The sequence below is a fragment of the Boleophthalmus pectinirostris genome, unplaced genomic scaffold (genome assembly GCF_026225935.1).
Source record: "Boleophthalmus pectinirostris isolate CB_2022bp ecotype Guang Dong unplaced genomic scaffold, ASM2622593v1 HiC_scaffold_2, whole genome shotgun sequence".
NCBI classification, from domain to species: domain Eukaryota; kingdom Metazoa; phylum Chordata; class Actinopteri; order Gobiiformes; family Gobiidae; genus Boleophthalmus; species Boleophthalmus pectinirostris.
Window position 1 is genome coordinate 8,744,398 of NW_026571152.1, and position 18,787 is coordinate 8,763,184.

The 18,787-nt window shown below is 39.9% G+C and overlaps 3 protein-coding genes across 3 annotated transcripts in view; all 3 read right to left on the reverse strand.

The window, feature by feature from the left end:
• nox5 (NADPH oxidase, EF-hand calcium binding domain 5) overlaps positions 1-421 on the reverse strand; it is a 19,822-nt gene extending 19,401 nt beyond the window's left edge. Inside the window, exon 1 of the mRNA XM_055155383.1 lies at positions 344-421. Within this exon, the coding sequence (XP_055011358.1) occupies positions 344-421 (78 nt within the window). The remainder of the gene's footprint in view (positions 1-343) is intronic.
• Positions 422-443: 22 nt separating this feature from the next.
• On the reverse strand, positions 444-15,955 carry LOC110173984 (protein fantom-like). Its single transcript, XM_055155954.1, is given in 19 exon segments — positions 444-619; positions 1,150-1,439; positions 2,010-2,343; positions 3,482-3,627; positions 4,338-4,790; positions 4,956-5,073; positions 5,759-5,932; positions 6,032-6,082; positions 6,287-6,393; positions 6,497-6,636; positions 7,417-7,490; positions 8,038-8,184; positions 8,877-8,894; positions 8,896-8,983; positions 9,747-9,890; positions 13,804-13,903; positions 14,332-14,645; positions 15,214-15,358; positions 15,879-15,955. Coding segments are annotated over 19 exon segments (3,048 nt in total). The 5' UTR covers position 15,955; the 3' UTR covers positions 444-490.
• Positions 11,656-17,212, reverse strand: LOC129409547 (protein fantom-like). Its single transcript, XM_055155955.1, has 3 exons — positions 17,032-17,212; positions 12,412-12,495; positions 11,656-11,891 (listed from the first exon to the last, which is right to left on the reverse strand). Exons 2-3 carry the CDS (start codon positions 12,485-12,487, stop codon positions 11,719-11,721), a joined length of 249 nt encoding a protein of 82 aa, XP_055011930.1. The 5' UTR covers positions 12,488-12,495; positions 17,032-17,212; the 3' UTR covers positions 11,656-11,718.
• Between the last annotated feature and the right edge of the window lie 1,575 nt (positions 17,213-18,787).

The following is an 18,787-nucleotide window of genomic DNA, read 5'->3' on the forward strand; positions in this document are numbered from 1 at the left end:
ATAGTTTTGAAAAGACACTCTTTATTTAGACAATAAGCATGTCATTTTCAACATTAAATCATAGGTTCCATAGTGGTCCATGGGTGTATAATATCTATGTGCTTTTATACTTGTTCTGATAAGCTCAAGATCATTCTGATACTATGTTGTTCAAATATATAGTTTCGATACTTGTAGAATCGATCAGTTTCTGATTTCCGATATTTTTGACAACCCTTTTTTTTAATGAATCCTTGACCTGTTGTGGAAAGAATTATATAGCTCTTGAAGAAAGAAGAATTAATCCATTTGCGAAGTCCGTTGAGTTTTTGGAACACAGACAAAGGTTTATTCTTCTTGTTACAGCAGATATGGACAGGGCCAAGGCCTGCCCTGGCCAGAGACCAATAGCCTCTCTTCCCAGAGCATCCCCCCTGAGCATCCCCTCTAAGTATTTCCTCCCCCACAGCATCAAACATTATTTATTTATTATTTTATTTGATTATTCTATTTATGCATGATTTTTTATGGACATTGACCAAACCTGTGTTTCTGTGTCCGATGCCTCTACAAACGTGACCTTTTTAGCGGCCGGCCCCTCCCTCAGCAGTGTCCTCTGCCTCAGCTTTGGCAGTTGAGCCTGGAATCAAGAAAACAAAGAAAGTGCATCATAAAACCAGCTTTATTTGATCAAAATAACAATTCATATGACCTATAAAATAAAAAATAAACTAGTTGTGCTGCTCTATACATGTAATGTTTTCTGCTAAAGGATCTGCTAGCTGCTTGTCTACACTGCACTGCATTAAACTCCATGATGACTTCACTGGACAAAGTTACAAGGTCAGATCTGTGGAGTGATAACCCTATAATACATATTTTTCCCAAGGTATTTCAGCATTTTGATTGTATTATTGCTCTAAAGGGTTTTAAGCAATAATACAATCTATAATAGAATTAATGGAAGATATACTGTAAGTTTAATGCCATGATGTGTGTAGGGAAAGGGGAAGTAACAAAACCATGATGGAAAATAGTAAAACCAAAGTTATAATTTATTTATAATAAATGTTCTATGGATGAATTCTGTTAATGGATAACAATCTTAAGATAATACAAATTATGATCCTATAATATGTCAAATGTGTGAATCTCAACACCCAGCCTTACCTTGGTGACCCCCACACTTGGATGGACCATGGGAGCACTAGGCCCCCCTCTGCTCTCAGGCAGTGGTTCCTCTTTAGCACTGGCTAGCACTGGCTCTGGCAGTTCTGGTGATTTTGGCTGCTCCTGTTTCAGCTTCTCTGTTTCCTCCTCGGTCACTCTGGGTTGAGAGGTAAATTTGGGCTCCACTGTAACCTTTGACCCTGGAGGAGGTATGTACGAGAACTTCCACTTCAGAGAGAGCTGGATGTGCCCCACGGGGAGTCCGGATGAGTCGCTCAGCTCAAAGACTCCTGAAAAACATGAGTGAGGAAATCAGTATTAAATAATTATTTATTCACATTTTTATTTATAAATGTATTTTTTATTGATTCATTTATCTGTTTGGAGCTTCATGAGGACTAATCTGATCTGTCGAAGCTTCACAACAGCAGTACAAGTCCAGTTGAGAGAAAAGCACAAGAATCTTCCCTGTCCATAAATGCACAAAGCTCTTTCCTTCCTCACATTTCTCACAAACAAAATTGCCCGTAGTGATGCTAAAATAGGCTCAAGTATTTCGCCTTTGGCTTCTGCACAAACCTGAATGCTGCTCTGTGATTGGTTGCCCTCCACCTGTTGGGCCCTATCGCACCAGCAGGGGCAAAGACAGATTCTCATGAGTTTATGAATTCACAAATGTCATGAGAATCCATCTTACTGTGCAAGGTTATCCCTAAACATCAATCATAAGTAGCAAAAACACTGCTAAAATATTACTTGGAATCAAATAATTCAGAATAAGTGTAAAGATAAACAAAGATTAAAATTTTTGTCAATATACTGCTCATTTCAACATGACAAAAACATTCAAAATAACTCACCAGTGACGGCTATGTCCTGAGCCAGTGAGGTGAGCGGGACCTTGGCTTTCCCCAGGTACTTGTCCAGCTGCTCCTCTTTGTAGTCGAACACATAGAACTGCATGAGCTCAGAGCAGAGGTACCGGTGCAGGGCCTGGTCCATGTGCACAGAGTAGAGTTTGGAGTCGTTGAACTGCGGGTGGGTGGAGTCGGGGACGGTGTCTGAGGGGTAGTCCGGGGAGTCGTAGAAGCGGTAGACCACATAGGCGCTGGGAAGGGCAGAGCTTCGAGATCTGAGGCCGACGCAGCTGTCAACAGTGACACAGAGCTCGTTCCAGTCATCTGGGAGAGGCGGCTAAAGAGACAGAAGGAAAACGATTATGTGATGAAGTTTATAAGACAGCTAGGTGAGAGATATATCCAAAATAGGTTGGATCCAGCAGTTAGAGAGTGAATATGAATAAAAATAAACATGTAAAATAAATAAACATAGTGAGTAATGACATTGTCTCTTGACTCTTGTATATAAATAAATAACTTTTTTCAGTGGTTACTGATACTGATACACTACCAGTCAAAAGTTTTAGAAACACCCGCATTTTTCCAGGTATTTATTGCAATTCAAGTCATGCAAGTCCAATGAATAGTTTGAAATAGTAACAGGGTAAATACTGAACAGCCAGAGGATAAAACACAAATCCAAGCTCTGCCAAAACTACCTCAGGAAAAAAGAACAAGATGGTAAACTTGAAAGCATGGAGTGTCCAGCACAGTGTCCAGACTTAAACCCCATCGAGCTGGTTTGGATGAACTGGACAGAAGTGTGAAAGTCAATCAACCTACAAGTGCCACACATTTATGAGAACTTCTGAAACAGACTTGGGAAGAGTTTTCTGAAGAATATTTGATTTCTGTTGCCATGAGTGTGTTCAGCTGTTACATCTGCTAAAGGTGAACACTTTCATGAATCAAAAGTATAGAATACGTTTTGGTCAACAGTAAACAGTAAACAGTAAACAATAAACAGTAAAAAAGTGTGGTATTCTAAAACGTTTGACCGATAGTGTAGGTACTGCTCCGAGTTGTTTAATCCGCTCACACCATGGTCCCAACAACTGAAAATAGTTCAGTTTTAAATCAGACAACCTTTTGACTGTCCATGGATATTCAATGCATTAGTTATTTCTGTTTTAGTTGAAACAGTAGTTAATTTGTTTACTCGTTGCTATGGGTTTGCACTCAGCATAGTGAGACAGAGCAGTGATTAATCATTGTTGGGCTACATGTGCAGTTACGTAAAAATAATGCACAGCAGTTAAGCTTAGAATTCTCACTGACCATGGTATAACAGTATTTTAACAGTAACACTATATTTTTTCAGGGGATAATCCTGCTTCAGGATTATTGTCATAAAGTCATAAAGTAGTTTCAATATTACTGTTTATCGTCTATATTTCCTCAGTAATACTGTATATGGTTACACTCCTAGTTACCTGTATCTCTGGTTGTTCTGAGCTGGAGCTGACATAGTCCACGGCCTTCAGCCTCTCTCTGTACAGGAGCAGAGTCTGTGTCATGGGGATTCGGAGCCTGAACCAGTAATCCAGAGAGCCGAAGGAGCGCGCCTCCTCAGATACACCTGAACGTTGGGGACAGGGAACAGAGGGATGAAATACAGAGAAATACTTTGTTATGTGGCTATTAATAAAATACCTCTGATAAAAAAAATATTACTATTAAAGGCCCTATATTACGTGAAATTGATCTTGTGAGCTTTAAGCCATGTAATACAGTATGTTGTTACTGCCTCAAAAACATAGCAAGAGTTGTTTTTTGTTTCATTCACCCATGAGTAATTCTTTAGTACAACTAGTAGTATTACAACTAGTAAGTTTTCAAGTTATAAGCTACTTTTTTACCTTTTGTTCAGTAAATAATAATGGAAATTCTAGGGCTAAAATCATGAAAATGATTCTAGTAAAGGTGTATGGCGTGTAAAAACACAGTGGAGCGCTTCCTGTATTACCACATGACATTGCAAGGTGGACCGTGTGTTTTTTGTTTGAGAGATAAACTCAGATTAAATATGCAGGGATTGTGTGTTAAACATGTGAATGAAACAAAACACAACTCCAGGTATGTTTTTGAGGACGTAACAAAATTCTAAGAGTCAATATAGGACCTTTAAATACTTTCTACTTAAAAGACATCAGTCACTATACTTCAGTCATTATTTGGTGTATTCAAAAAGTCACAATGTACAATAGAAATAATAATTTAACTAGTCAACAAATACAAAAATCACAGACTAGTCAAATACTAAAATAATGGTTGCAGCCTTAAACTCACCAATGAGAGGAACGGTCCCATGTATTTTCCCCTCCTGCTCCATCAAAGGCTGCAGTCGGATCTGTCCCAAAGCCAGAGTCGTCCAGTCCAGCCCCAGAGCCTGGTGCAGCTCCACAGTCACCGTGCTCCGGCTCACATAGTCCAAAAATGCCTGGTCCATCCGCACCACGTACCGAGAGGTGAAGCCGTAGCGTGGGCAGCGGCCGCTCACGACAGGGGTGGAGTGGAGGTCAAACAGGTGGAGGGCGTAGGTGCAGAAGGTGTAGGGCTCTGGGTCCGATAGAGATTGGAGAGCAGAGGGAGACAGGGACACACTGGAGATCTGAAGCTCCAGAACATTCTCCCCGCGCTCAAGATGGAGGCTCTCACTGAACTCCTCCGCCTCCTCCTCCTCGCTCACGTCGGGTTTGAAAACGTAAGCTTTCGTGCCGTAAGCGATGTCTTTAAGTTGAGCTGAAGGAACAGAACAGGAGATATCAGATGTAACCAGCAACAAGCTTTCACAATAATATATACATACTACAAATCAGAAATATCAAAAATATATTAAACTATACAGAATAACATTATATGCAACGGTATCATGAACTACAAAAAACAGATGAATCCTTCACAGACCTTCTAGTTTCCTGATCCTGGCAGCTCTTGAGTCGAGGAGTTTGGCCTGAGTCTCCAGTCTCTGCTCCAGTTCCATGTGGTCACTTTTCAGCTTCGCTGTCACAGTGTCCAACTCTGCCTGAGAAACAGAAGAAATGTGAGCAGTGTTTATATCATGTTATGTGTATCCCAAACAATAATACTGAGTTATTCAGTTTCAGATAATTCATTCAAACAATTGTTTCCCTTGAAGACCAACAAATCTTTTCAAAAGGTCATGACTGTCTCGATTCAGGTCAAAGATGTGACTGAAATTAAGGCATTTACTTCATTACAGGTATATTTATAGCACTAAAAACTTTTAAAAACATACCACCTTCCTGTGAAAGATCATGCCTCTCCACAGACCTGACTTATAACTTTTTTGATGAGGGGCCTGTCACCTGCTTGTTTCTATAGAGATGTTTAAATTTGTCTCGAATATGGAGTAACATTCTTCCATCTCAGTGGAGAATGTTCCAAAGTTTAGTTTCTATCTTTATGGAAGCATGCAGGTGCTGCTTTAACGTAAACCATTACCTATTCTACTGACAATTAATTACAACAATCATGATACTGTTACGAGGCACTTTGCTATGACATTTATGTTGAGTAAAGTGTTGCATCACATTACATGGACAAGTTTTTTCTAGACAAGTTGCTTTTAATTTCATGCTAAAATATACTGCATTCACTCCACTGCCTTTTTGTACCTACAGCCTCTCCTCTCCACCAATCACACACACATTCATACAAAGGCAAAGTGTGTCTGTGCTGTGGTGTACCTTGTATCCTCTGCAGATGCGGCTATTTACACTCAGCAGGCTCCTGGTCTTTTCCAGCTCCTGGATGGTCTCTGCATAAGCTGCCCTCAGCTCCCTCACCTCATTGTCCACGTTCACCTCACCTCCAGTGGCCGTGAGGAAAGACAGATCCCCGTTCCTCTGGGATTTACGCTTCTGTAGGGACAAAAACATACAGAAAAGAGTACACAGTCAATACAATTTTGATTTGGTGTTTGGTCGATTTACTAAGGGAATGTTAAAAATTGCACTTACTTTACCGAGCAAGAGAGCCTCTGTCAGTTCAGAGACGTCATAGTCACTATCCTTAAAAAAACAAACAAAAACATTACAGTGAACTTTAGGTTTGGCACTCTCAGCAAAAACTTAAAAGTAGAAGTAACCACAATTCTTGTAAAAGAGAAAACTAGGCACAATTCTTAGTTTTAAAAAAGTAGCAGCGTTTTAATGAAAACTGTAGTCTAACCTGTCAAATGAACTTATCTCTAGAAAACTGTGATTTTAACTTACTTTACTATAAACCTTTAATTGGTCTTTCATCTCCTCCAGCTGCTGCTTTTGCTCCAAGAACTGAATGTGCAGTTTTTTATTCTCCTCAGTCAGCCTCTCATTGGTTTCTACATAACAGTTAAGACAAAATGTAGAAATCATGACCACTGATTGCATAAACCCAGAGTTATATTACTGGGTTTGTCTTCACAGTGAAAGCATTATGAGCACCTCTTTCAGCCTTGACCTTGTCCAGGATTTCGTTCTTGTCCACGAGGTCCCCCTGAAGTGCCGTCTCCAACTGTGAAATCTGCAGCTTCAGCTTCTGCTCCTGGATCTGCCACTTCTGCTGCTGAGACACGTCAAAGGCACTGCACACAAGCACAAGTATTAGAAACAGGCCCACTGACATCCTGTGCCTGACCAGTCAGTCCCCTCTACATTCTGTTCAAATCCAGATGGTGAATAGTGAAAACCCTGTCCGAACTCGAGACAATCCAACTGCAGCCGCTAATTTGTATCACGTGTCTCTTGAATGCAGGAGACATCTCCTCTCCAAAATTCTGGTATCATTCAGAACAAAACATACTTGTTTTACTTGAGATAAGTAGGAATTTGATGCTTTGATTGTTGATTCTGCTAAAATCTGCACTGTTAATCAGTCCTTTAGATTCATTGGTCCATTTTTTATGTGTAAACCGTCATGTTTGTATTTGACACAAACGGACCATGCTTCTCTCCGATTGATTAACCCACTTGTCAATCACACCCTCTAAAATCGGGGAGACACGGATATGACTCCACATTCACTCGTCTTTGTAAAGTTTTGTCATAGCGTGTGGTTTTGGCTGGACAGGTGAGCAGAACTGACATGCCTTGACTGCCCCACTTAGTGTTCATTCACTTTAGCAAGCAGCAGAATTTCAATTAAATGTTTTACATTGGTGGGGACATGAGGCAGGTGAAAATAGGAATTTTCAGAGCTCCCAAGCCTCAAATGCAGGACAATACAGGACTGCATGGACAGCTCTAAGGTAATGATGAGGGAAGAGTGTTATAATGTGGTTAAAACTCATAAAAGTCACTTTTACATAATATTACCCCTTTAAGATATAAAGTATAGTACAGTGGTATATACAAGTGTTAATGACCTGTTGAGAAGTTTGTTGTTGTTCTCCTTTAGAAGGTCCCTCTCCTGCTCAAGTTCAGAGATCTGCTCCTGAAGCTAAGAAACAGAAAAAAATACGTTTAGAAAGGGCCATTTGTACAGCATAGTGGCTATATGTGCATGCATACTAAAATCTGATCATTTCTGATTTCTGGAGTTATCGTCAGATTACAAAATAAGAGAAAATGCAACAGATTGAAAGAGTTCTCTTTCAAATACAACAGTTACTCTAAAAATGTATGAACCTGACACTTCACCTGGCAACATGTGTGATGATCAGATTCCTCTGCCTATGTAAATGTGCTCACTGCTACACAGTCGTTGTGGGTGTCTATTTGTCTGTCCTAATGTAAGTGTATTTGATATTCTGTTGGTCGTAATATATACAGCTGTGTGACATCACCCATAGCATTCGGCTCCAGTCAAATGAAACTAGTGAGGCTACCAGTTATGGGGGGAATTTGGAACAGAGTCCTGTATGCACAATATGAATTCATTTATGGACTAAATAGTGAAATAAAAGCACCAAGGTCATGTAGAGAGGGTCTCACGTGATGCAGTGTGATGTATGTGTATATTCTATTGTGCTGGTTGTCTGTCTGACCTGGTGCAGAGCTTTATTGGACAAGGCTGCGGTCTTGAGCTTCTTCTCTAGCTCCAGGCTGTGGAGGCGCTCCTCCTTCAGCTCCATACTCAGAGAGTCCACTTTGGACAGAGCAGAGTCGTGACTCGCCTTCAGCCTCTGCTGCTTCTAGGAAACAACAAACACGCACAGGTTTAAAACATGAAGAACCCCACTTCTGTCCTTTTGTCATGTGCAAGTGAAACTGTAGGTATGTTTGTGATGAGGAAACAACATTATAGAGATTAGAAAATAGCATAATATGGGCCTTTATGCAATACAAAACTTTTGGTTGGTACTCAAGCTGCTCTTCTAATTTGGAGTAGTTAGGTCAGTTGTTTTATCATCAGTATTTAGCCGTTTAACTGTAATAATTGTACTATCAAAAATGATGTAGAAACAGATTGTGTGCTATAAAAATACTTTGAAAAATTAAAGCTGCTTCTGCAGTTCTAGTAGAAGAAGCAGCTTGGAAGCAGCAGCTTAGCAGCAACTTGGAAGCAGCTTTGTCCAGTTGACAAATTGAATTTCTCCTTTGCCATGGATTCTACCTGGACGACTGAGGGATTTTACACACCTATAGCCATGTTTCTCTTCAACCCAAGTAATCAGTGCATTATTTGAAGCTGCTGTTTGGTTAATCTGTTGCTAGATGACAGAAGCACTTTGAATTCAGTCTGTCTATTGGAGAAACTCATACTTGGCTTAGAAACAAGCCTTCATTTACTGTACTCTGTATAATGCTCTGGTTGCAACAGCTCCAGTCCACAGCTGTGAGGAAACTGTCTCCCCACTGACACAGTATTGTTGTTGTGTTTCACCTCTTGCAGCAGCAGAAACCATCCCCTCCAGCTCGGTGATGGTGTTGGAGCGTTCGGCCAGTTGTTTTTGCAGTTTGATCATGTTCACGTTGCTGTTCACATGCGTCCTGAGACCAGACAAACAAACAAAACACACGTTCAAACCATAAATACAGAGTAAATGTGGAAATACAGTGTTAAATTTAATGAAGAACCCAATGGAAAACAATCAATGGTGCACCGGGCAGAAGATGTCGGCAAGTGTTTAAAAGGGGACCAGTGCATGGGTTTGGTTTACCAATAAGCATGAGGAAAATCCAAAAATCCAAGCCAAACTCGGGTCGGTAATATAGGCTTGCTGTGTGTCAGTGCTATTATTAAAAGCTTAAAATATTAAATAAACAAGTTACAATTAAAGAAGACATACTGTACTTGTGTCTTTATAGTTATAATTTATGAAAACTGTGGATTTTATAATTTGCACATTTTGAAATCACAATATTGAAACGACTTAATAAAAAAAATAAAAAATAAAAAAATCACTCTAAATACAAACTTGAGAGGATAAATGGGAAGGGGAAAGGAATAACCACCTACCAAAAAATTTATATATCACGATTTTCTTGGATCAGATCAGGATTTCGACTTTATCGTGATTCTTGTCAAAAATAGTATCTTTATATTGCCTTGTCGAGGTAAATGCAAGATGGAAGTTTAATGTTATACTGTGAAACATTCCAGCAAAAGCAATAACATCTCCATGGACATAAGCAGTTGCTGGACCCCGACCCCCCCACCAAAAGTTACATACATAGTTACAATGTTACATATCTTTAACTAACTATAAAGTGGGCTTAAGACTAGCCGCCACTGCATAGACATGCTCAGTACCGGAGGTTGGAGGACTGCTGTTGCCGTGCGTCCAAAAGTCTCTCCTCAAACTCCGCCTCCTTCTTCTTGAGTTCATCTCGGAGCAACTGAGCGTCTCCTTCCAGCACCTCCATGTGGCTCCTCTGGGACTCAATCACATTCTCTCTGAAACACAAACAAGAATCATGTGCATAAAGTGGACAAGTATTTAGTAAACTATAACATACCTACATTATTATTTTATTCATTATAAACCGCAATGTTAATCTAAAATGACTTAATAATGGAAACAGACATATTTGACTTGACCTGTTTGAAACTACATAGTGAAATTTCACCATAGGAATCAGCAGATTTTAATTGGCTTGTTTCTACTGTTGAAAAATGCCATGTGCCTCTGTGTATATGCCAGAGCCTGAATTGTTTTAATAATCCCAAGAATGTACAGATCAGTGGGTGGTTTGGTGAAAACAGTGTGATGTGTGAATCAATTCAAATACAACTTTAAGTAAGATAAGGACGAGGTGGATGCTCATAAAAGTTCATTTTACATAACATGTCCCCTTTAAAAAAGAGAAAGTAACTTTGCAGATGATCAGCAGCACTCACAGGTTTCGTATCTTCGGCCCGGGCCTCCTCCAGTAAACTGTGTCCGTACCGGGGCAGCTGGCTGGTCGGGGGTCTGCCTGCTCCCTCTGAACTCTTCGCACCTACAGCCATCAAAACACACAACAGTTTAGATCACATAATCAGTGGCTGTGTTTACATGGACATCAAAAATCTGATATTTGGAGTTATCAGAGTATTCAAATACCATGTGAACAGTTACATCTAATGTAAGTGATTTCTGTCTGACTGTTTACATCACAGGTTTTGACAAGAAAATGATGCAGTGTAAACTAATGTTGCAATGACAGCGCTTCACAGCGGTTCTGGGACAGACTGATGGCAGCCTCACTCATTCCTTCATCAATGTGGGTGAACTGCCTTATACTGCAAATACACATACATGTAGAACACTCCCAGCATGATGTCACTGCAAAGTATTAATAGGTGGGACGAGGGACAGGACAACCAAAAAAGAGGTGATTACCCAACATTATGAAGATAAAGGTGCTATATGAATGTCAGCACTCACTTTTGGGTCTCACAGGAGAGGGAGAGGGCGTGTCCCTGAGCTTCTTTATCCCAGAGTTGATGCGTGAATGGATGTGGCTGTACGGGGTGTCCCTCCTGCCCTGTTGGTGTATAATCTGCTGCTTGGCCACTCGGAGTTGCTGTTTGAGGCTCTCGTTCTCACTGTGCAGAGTGCGGATGTTGTCTTGGAGGTCTTCGATGAGCTCTTCCATCCCCACATCCCTCCCTCTGGGGCCGGGATGAGGTACTGCTCCAGAGGCCAGCTGCTCCAGATGACTGCGGTCCTTCACCAAACGCATCAGCCTTTGTGGTCAACCTGACAGAACATGTACGATGAAGTTAGATGTCATTCTGACCTTGTTAAGACTCATTTTGAAAAACTTGTTTTTGTGTTTTGTCTCTATACTACAGCCTTCATGGGGAAACAACTAAATAGTCCAAACTGCACAGAACAATGTATTATTATTTCATTAAATCAACTTGGAGCCACAGAAAATTAAATATGGAACATTCTACCAACCACATAGATTGTTTTTTCAAAATGCATTTTCTCCCATAGTGACAGAATATTCAGCCTGTAAAGTAGCACCAACACACAATAAACTTTTCAATCCTGTACTCAAAAAGACAGAAAGATTAGTTTCTAAGGCAGTCTAAACTATAGCACAGGTGCCAGATACAGCCCTCAGACCAATTTCTGTTGGCAAAAATAAACACAGGCAGTACATTTTAATGAAAATAAGGAACAGTGTGATTGGTCTAACAGGTACCCACACTTCAAACTCAGCCTGGCTGTTTCAGAAACACATAAAGGATATAAGGAATACTTGTTGATTCAAACTGAAGGGATGATATGTCAATAGAAACATGTGTTTGCTCCTGACCTCTTGATTTTGTCATCCTGTTTGTTGATGCGTTGTTTGAGGTTGAGGTTTTCATCATTGAGCCTCAGAAACTTGTCCTCCAGTTCCTCCCTGGACATCCGCAGCACATCCTGACGCATTCTTGCATTCGCTGCTCCAGAAGTATCTGCAAAAAGGAAATAACCACACTCTGAAGCCCATGATTGTTCTGTAGAGACCTACTTTTTCCCTGATGATCTGTGTATTGTATAAACAAGGAGCAAGATGATACAAACATTTTAAGATAATAATTAAAGCATTGTGATTATTATTATTGTTATGCTTTAATTATAATACGATTCTGCTGAAATTAAGTTAATGTCCAGTTGAACTGACAAAAAAGACTAATATATCAACTGACAAACTAATACAAGAATAATATTTCAGAACATGTTTGTGCAGATGTAAACAACAGGGTTATCACTTTTTATGCAGAATAAGAGCAACTGTTTGTGGCTCGGCAATCTTCCTGTCCAATTTTATCTCTTGATTTTAATCAAAGTGACAGCTCTGAGACACAGTGAGCTACCGTGCTGCTGTGGATAAAGCCTAATGTGTCTTCTGCAATTTCAGTTGTGATCATTCTCTTGCACTATTTCCTACTGTCCCATCCCTAGATTGTGTAGGCATGGAAGGCTGAGACAGACCTAGAGCGAGTCTGGGGACACTCTGAGGGACATCCCTGACCGGAGCGTCTGCAGCTGTGTCATCAAAAAATGACATGGTCCCACCTAAAAACAGCACACAGCATTAAAAGCAAACCAGAAATTATTTCTAATCATTGCAAATGTGATCAAGAAAGGATACAACACAAAAACTAAAAAACAAAGTGGATTACACTCACAGTCATTGTGAAATAGCATTGTCATGGCACTACAATTTCAAACTCAATTTCAATATTAAGATACAGACTTGAGTCCCAATATGGACTCTGATACCGTGACGAAAAACTCTCTTAAATTAGAAAATAGAAAGTAATTTTCAACATTAAATTGTAGAACTTTGCCATATATTATATACCGTGTGGCTGTATATCTGTGTAATCCTCTGGTTGCTAGAGTAACCAGAGTTTTTACTCCAGGTGACTGCAGTTCCTCTGAGACACACAGCCCTTAGTCACAGGTGCTGTCAGTCAGAGGTACAAAGGTTTGGAACCACACCCAGCTACTCTCAGACACGCTCACATTAAACACAATATTAATTTGAAATGATGATTAAAGAGAAACCAAGTCTGTGATCACTCATCCTGAACTGAACTGTTTTTTAATCTCTAAAGTTGTAATGTGTTTACTCTTTGTTATTGAATGTCTGAATGTCTGTACAGAGCTAAATGTTGTCTCTTGTCCTGGCCTGACCTCATTAAGGTAGAATTTGGTATTAGCTTGGTCATTTATTAGTCAAAACACCACCTACTTAGTCTCTGGTAGTAAAGTTAGATGATTAAAATGTGTCAGATGGCTTGTAATAATAATAATGCACTGGATTTATAAAGCACCTTTCAAAGTGCTTAGAAATAATAATTATATACATAAAATGTAATTTATACGGATAGTTTGATTAATTTTATACTAGCATCTGTACTATTCTAACATAACCTGAATTCTTAAAATATATTCAGTGAAATGTTTAATTTGTTACGTGTTATTTTTTTATTCCATCTGTCTGACTTCCCTTTTTTGGNAAACCGCAATGTTAATCTAAAATGACTTAATAATGGAAACAGACATATTTGACTTGACCTGTTTGAAACTACATAGTGAAATTTCACCATAGGAATCAGCAGATTTTAATTGGCTTGTTTCTACTGTTGAAAAATGCCATGTGCCTCTGTGTATATGCCAGAGCCTGAATTGTTTTAATAATCCCAAGAATGTACAGATCAGTGGGTGGTTTGGTGAAAACAGTGTGATGTGTGAATCAATTCAAATACAACTTTAAGTAAGATAAGGACGAGGTGGATGCTCATAAAAGTTCATTTTACATAACATGTCCCCTTTAAAAAAGAGAAAGTAACTTTGCAGATGATCAGCAGCACTCACAGGTTTCGTATCTTGGCCCGGGCCTCCTCCAGTAAACTGTGTCCGTACCGGGGCAGCTGGCTGGTCGGGGGTCTGCCTGCTCCCTCTGAACTCTTCGCACCTACAGCCATCAAAACACACAACAGTTTAGATCACATAATCAGTGGCTGTGTTTACATGGACATCAAAAATCTGATATTTGGAGTTATCAGAGTATTCAAATACCATGTGAACAGTTACATCTAATGTAAGTGATTTCTGTCTGACTGTTTACATCACAGGTTTTGACAAGAAAATGATGCAGTGTAAACTAATGTTGCAATGACAGCGCTTCACAGCGGTTCTGGGACAGACTGATGGCAGCCTCACTCATTCCTTCATCAATGTGGGTGAACTGCCTTATACTGCAAATACACATACATGTAGAACACTCCCAGCATGATGTCACTGCAAAGTATTAATAGGTGGGACGAGGGACAGGACAACCAAAAAAGAGGTGATTACCCAACATTATGAAGATAAAGGTGCTATATGAATGTCAGCACTCACTTTTGGGTCTCACAGGAGAGGGAGAGGGCGTGTCCCTGAGCTTCTTTATCCCAGAGTTGATGCGTGAATGGATGTGGCTGTACGGGGTGTCCCTCCTGCCCTGTTGGTGTATAATCTGCTGCTTGGCCACTCGGAGTTGCTGTTTGAGGCTCTCGTTCTCACTGTGCAGAGTGCGGATGTTGTCTTGGAGGTCTTCGATGAGCTCTTCCATCCCCACATCCCTCCCTCTGGGGCCGGGATGAGGTACTGCTCCAGAGGCCAGCTGCTCCAGATGACTGCGGTCCTTCACCAAACGCATCAGCCTTGTGGTCAACCTGACAGAACATGTACGATGAAGTTAGATGTCATTCTGACCTTGTTAAGACTCATTTTGAAAAACTTGTTTTTGTGTTTTGTCTCTATACTACAGCCTTCATGGGGAAACAACTAAATAGTCCAAACTGCACAGAACAATGTATTATTATTTCATTAAATCAACTTGGAGCCACAGAAAATTAAATATGGAACATTCTACCAACCACATAGATTGTTTTTTCAAAATGCATTTTCTCCCATAGTGACAGAATATTCAGCCTGTAAAGTAGCACCAACACACAATAAACTTTTCAATCCTGTACTCAAAAAGACAGAAAGATTAGTTTCTAAGGCAGTCTAAACTATAGCACAGGTGCCAGATACAGCCCTCAGACCAATTTCTGTTGGCAAAAATAAACACAGGCAGTACATTTTAATGAAAATAAGGAACAGTGTGATTGGTCTAACAGGTACCCACACTTCAAACTCAGCCTGGCTGTTTCAGAAACACATAAAGGATATAAGGAATACTTGTTGATTCAAACTGAAGGGATGATATGTCAATAGAAACATGTGTTTGCTCCTGACCTCTTGATTTTGTCATCCTGTTTGTTGATGCGTTGTTTGAGGTTGAGGTTTTCATCATTGAGCCTCAGAAACTTGTCCTCCAGTTCCTCCCTGGACATCCGCAGCACATCCTGACGCATTCTTGCATTCGCTGCTCCAGAAGTATCTGCAAAAAGGAAATAACCACACTCTGAAGCCCATGATTGTTCTGTAGAGACCTACTTTTTCCCTGATGATCTGTGTATTGTATAAACAAGGAGCAAGATGATACAAACATTTTAAGATAATAATTAAAGCATTGTGATTATTATTATTGTTATGCTTTAATTATAATACGATTCTGCTGAAATTAAGTTAATGTCCAGTTGAACTGACAAAAAAGACTAATATATCAACTGACAAACTAATACAAGAATAATATTTCAGAACATGTTTGTGCAGATGTAAACAACAGGGTTATCACTTTTTATGCAGAATAAGAGCAACTGTTTGTGGCTCGGCAATCTTCCTGTCCAATTTTATCTCTTGATTTTAATCAAAGTGACAGCTCTGAGACACAGTGAGCTACCGTGCTGCTGTGGATAAAGCCTAATGTGTCTTCTGCAATTTCAGTTGTGATCATTCTCTTGCACTATTTCCTACTGTCCCATCCCTAGATTGTGTAGGCATGGAAGGCTGAGACAGACCTAGAGCGAGTCTGGGGACACTCTGAGGGACATCCCTGACCGGAGCGTCTGCAGCTGTGTCATCAAAAAATGACATGGTCCCAGCACACAGCATTAAAAGCAAACCAGAAATTATTTCTAACCATTGCAAATGTGATCAAGAAAGGATACAACACAAAAACTAAAAAACAAAGTGGATTACACTCACAGTCATTGTGAAATAGCATTGTCATGGCACTACAATTTCAAACTCAATTTCAATATTAAGATACAGACTTGAGTCCCAATATGGACTCTGATACCGTGACGAAAAACTCTCTTAAATTAGAAAATAGAAAGTAATTTTCAACATTAAATTGTAGAACTTTGCCATATATTATATACCGTGTGGCTGTATATCTGTGTAATCCTCTGGTTGCTAGAGTAACCAGAGTTTTTACTCCAGGTGACTGCAGTTCCTCTGAGACACACAGCCCTTAGTCACAGGTGCTGTCAGTCAGAGGTACAAAGGTTTGGAACCACACCCAGCTACTCTCAGACACGCTCACATTAAACACAATATTAATTTGAAATGATGATTAAAGAGAAACCAAGTCTGTGATCACTCATCCTGAACTGAACTGTTTTTTAATCTCTAAAGTTGTAATGTGTTTACTCTTTGTTATTGAATGTCTGAATGTCTGTACAGAGCTAAATGTTGTCTCTTGTCCTGGCCTGACCTCATTAAGGTAGAATTTGGTATTAGCGTTGGTCATTTATTAGTCAAAACACCACCTACTTAGTCTCTGGTAGTAAAGTTAGATGATTAAAATGTGTCAGATGGCTTGTAATAATAATAATGCACTGGATTTATAAAGCACCTTTCAAAGTGCTTAGAAATAATAATTATATACATAAAATGTAATTTATACGGATAGTTTGATTAATTTTATACTAGCATCTGTACTATTCTAACATAACCTGAATTCTTAAAATATATTCAGTGAAATGTTTAATTTGTTACGTGTTATTTTTTTATTCCATCTGTCTGACTTCCCTTTTTTGTGGATTTTGGAATAAGAGTTAATCCTTGCTACGTCCTTTATTTATTATACGAGTAACGGATGTTGTTAGCTTTAGCGTTAGCTTGTGCTCGTAATCTCGACAGGTCTCAAAATCTGCGAAATAAACTCACCCTTTTTTGTGAACAGGTCTCAGTTCCAATCCACGTGTTTATCCTGCTTATAGAGCCTCATTTCCAACAAGTTTAACGTTTTGAAAAGTCACATTTCTCTTAAAAATGAGTTTATTCGCCTGAGATGAACGGTTGCTACAGACAACATCCGCTCGTGTTGTTAGGACAAAACTACGCGTGCGCCGCCACAACACGGGATTTTGGGAAATGTTGTTCTCAAAATCAGGACCCCACAAATTAACCGTTATTACCTCCGCCAAGGAGGTTATGTTTTTGCCGGCGTTTGTCTGTTTGTTTGCCTGTTAGCAACATAACTCAAAAAGTTATGGACCGATTTTGATGAAATTTTCAGGATTTGTTGGAAATGTGAAAAGGAAAAATATGAAATATGAAATTTAATAAAAGTGAACTCTATAGCGCCCCCTAGCATAGACATGAAACGTCAACATTATCGGATTTGGACCAAAGTCGGGGATTAAATTCTATGCATTACAAGCAAAAAAGTTTATTACGGATATGATGCATTTTCCACCATTGGCCAGCAGGGGCGCAAAGACTCCCCCAAAAAATAGTAAAAAAATTATTACACCCACAGGCTTAGTCCGATCGTGCTGAAATTTGAATCACTAATGCCTGATCACGGCCTAAACATAATACACTATAAAACATATGAAAAATGAACTCTATAGCGCCCCCTAGCATAGACATGAAACGTTAACATTATCGGATTTGGACCAAATTCGGAAATTAAATTCTATGCATGATGACAAGCAAAAAAGTCTATTACGGACATGATGCATTTTCCACCACTGGCCAGCAGGGGCGCAAAGACTCCCCCAAAAAATAGTTAAAAAATGATTCCACCCACAGGCTTAGTCCGATTGTGCTGAAATTTGAATCGTCATTGTCGACCTGGGCGAATGTCGGGAAGAGAGGGTGGCGTGCCGGGGCGGTCGCGAGTCCCCGGAGGTCGCGTGGGGGGGCGGTGCGCGCCGGGGCGAGGGCCACCATCGCCGCTCATTGTGCTCATCTTTTTTGGCAATTTGCTTTCGAAGACCACAGTTCTTTAGTTTAAGGTCATGGTTTAAGGTCAAGGGTATATTTCCTCTGTTATTTCTGGCCATTTTTGTTTTATAATTGAGTTGTTTTGTAAGTGTTGCTGTACTTACTGTTACGCAGATCAAAAGTGCGACCTACTCTGTGAAATCTACTCTGTAAAGTCTCCTCTGTGAAGTCTACTGTTTGAAATCTTTGTACGATTTGCTCTGTGTCAAGCTCAGCTAAATGTGCCTTTTCCGTTAGGCAATATGTGATTTGCGATTTGTGATTTGCGATTTGCCTACTCTTATAATCTCCCCGAGGCCAAACTTTGAGTTAAAGCCCACAAAGCTTTGAAGTTTAGCTTTGAGTTCCGGAGTTGCCATGGTAACAAGGCTTTATGGAACTTTACATGTATGATGTCATCGGCGCCGTGAACCTGATGGAACTGGGAGGTTTTCAGGTTCTAGAATGTGATGATGTCATACTCCCAGACGGGGCAAGAGCCACGTTTCCCTGTTGACTGAGGCCGAGTGTTGTTAAGAAGTCACTGATATGAGACAAACCTCGATACAGTGCGCTTTCGATTCGATACGGTTCAGTAAAAAAATAAAGGCTAAATCGTGGAAAATCTTTGTTAAACCACTTCTTGTGCAAAGTTCATATGAAACACAAACATTTTAATCCTCAAAACAGCGAAAATGTCAAACGAGTTTCC

Bases quoted from the DNA above. Each gene is read 5' to 3' on its own strand.
- LOC129409547 (XM_055155955.1), bottom strand. From the start codon at position 12,487: ATGTCATTTTTTGATGACACAGCTGCAGACGCTCCGGTCAGGGATGTC. The intron at 11,892-12,411 runs GTCTGTCTCAGC...TCCTTTTTGCAG, and splicing joins TGTCCCCAGACTCGCTCTAG to ATACTTCTGGAGCAGCGAAT.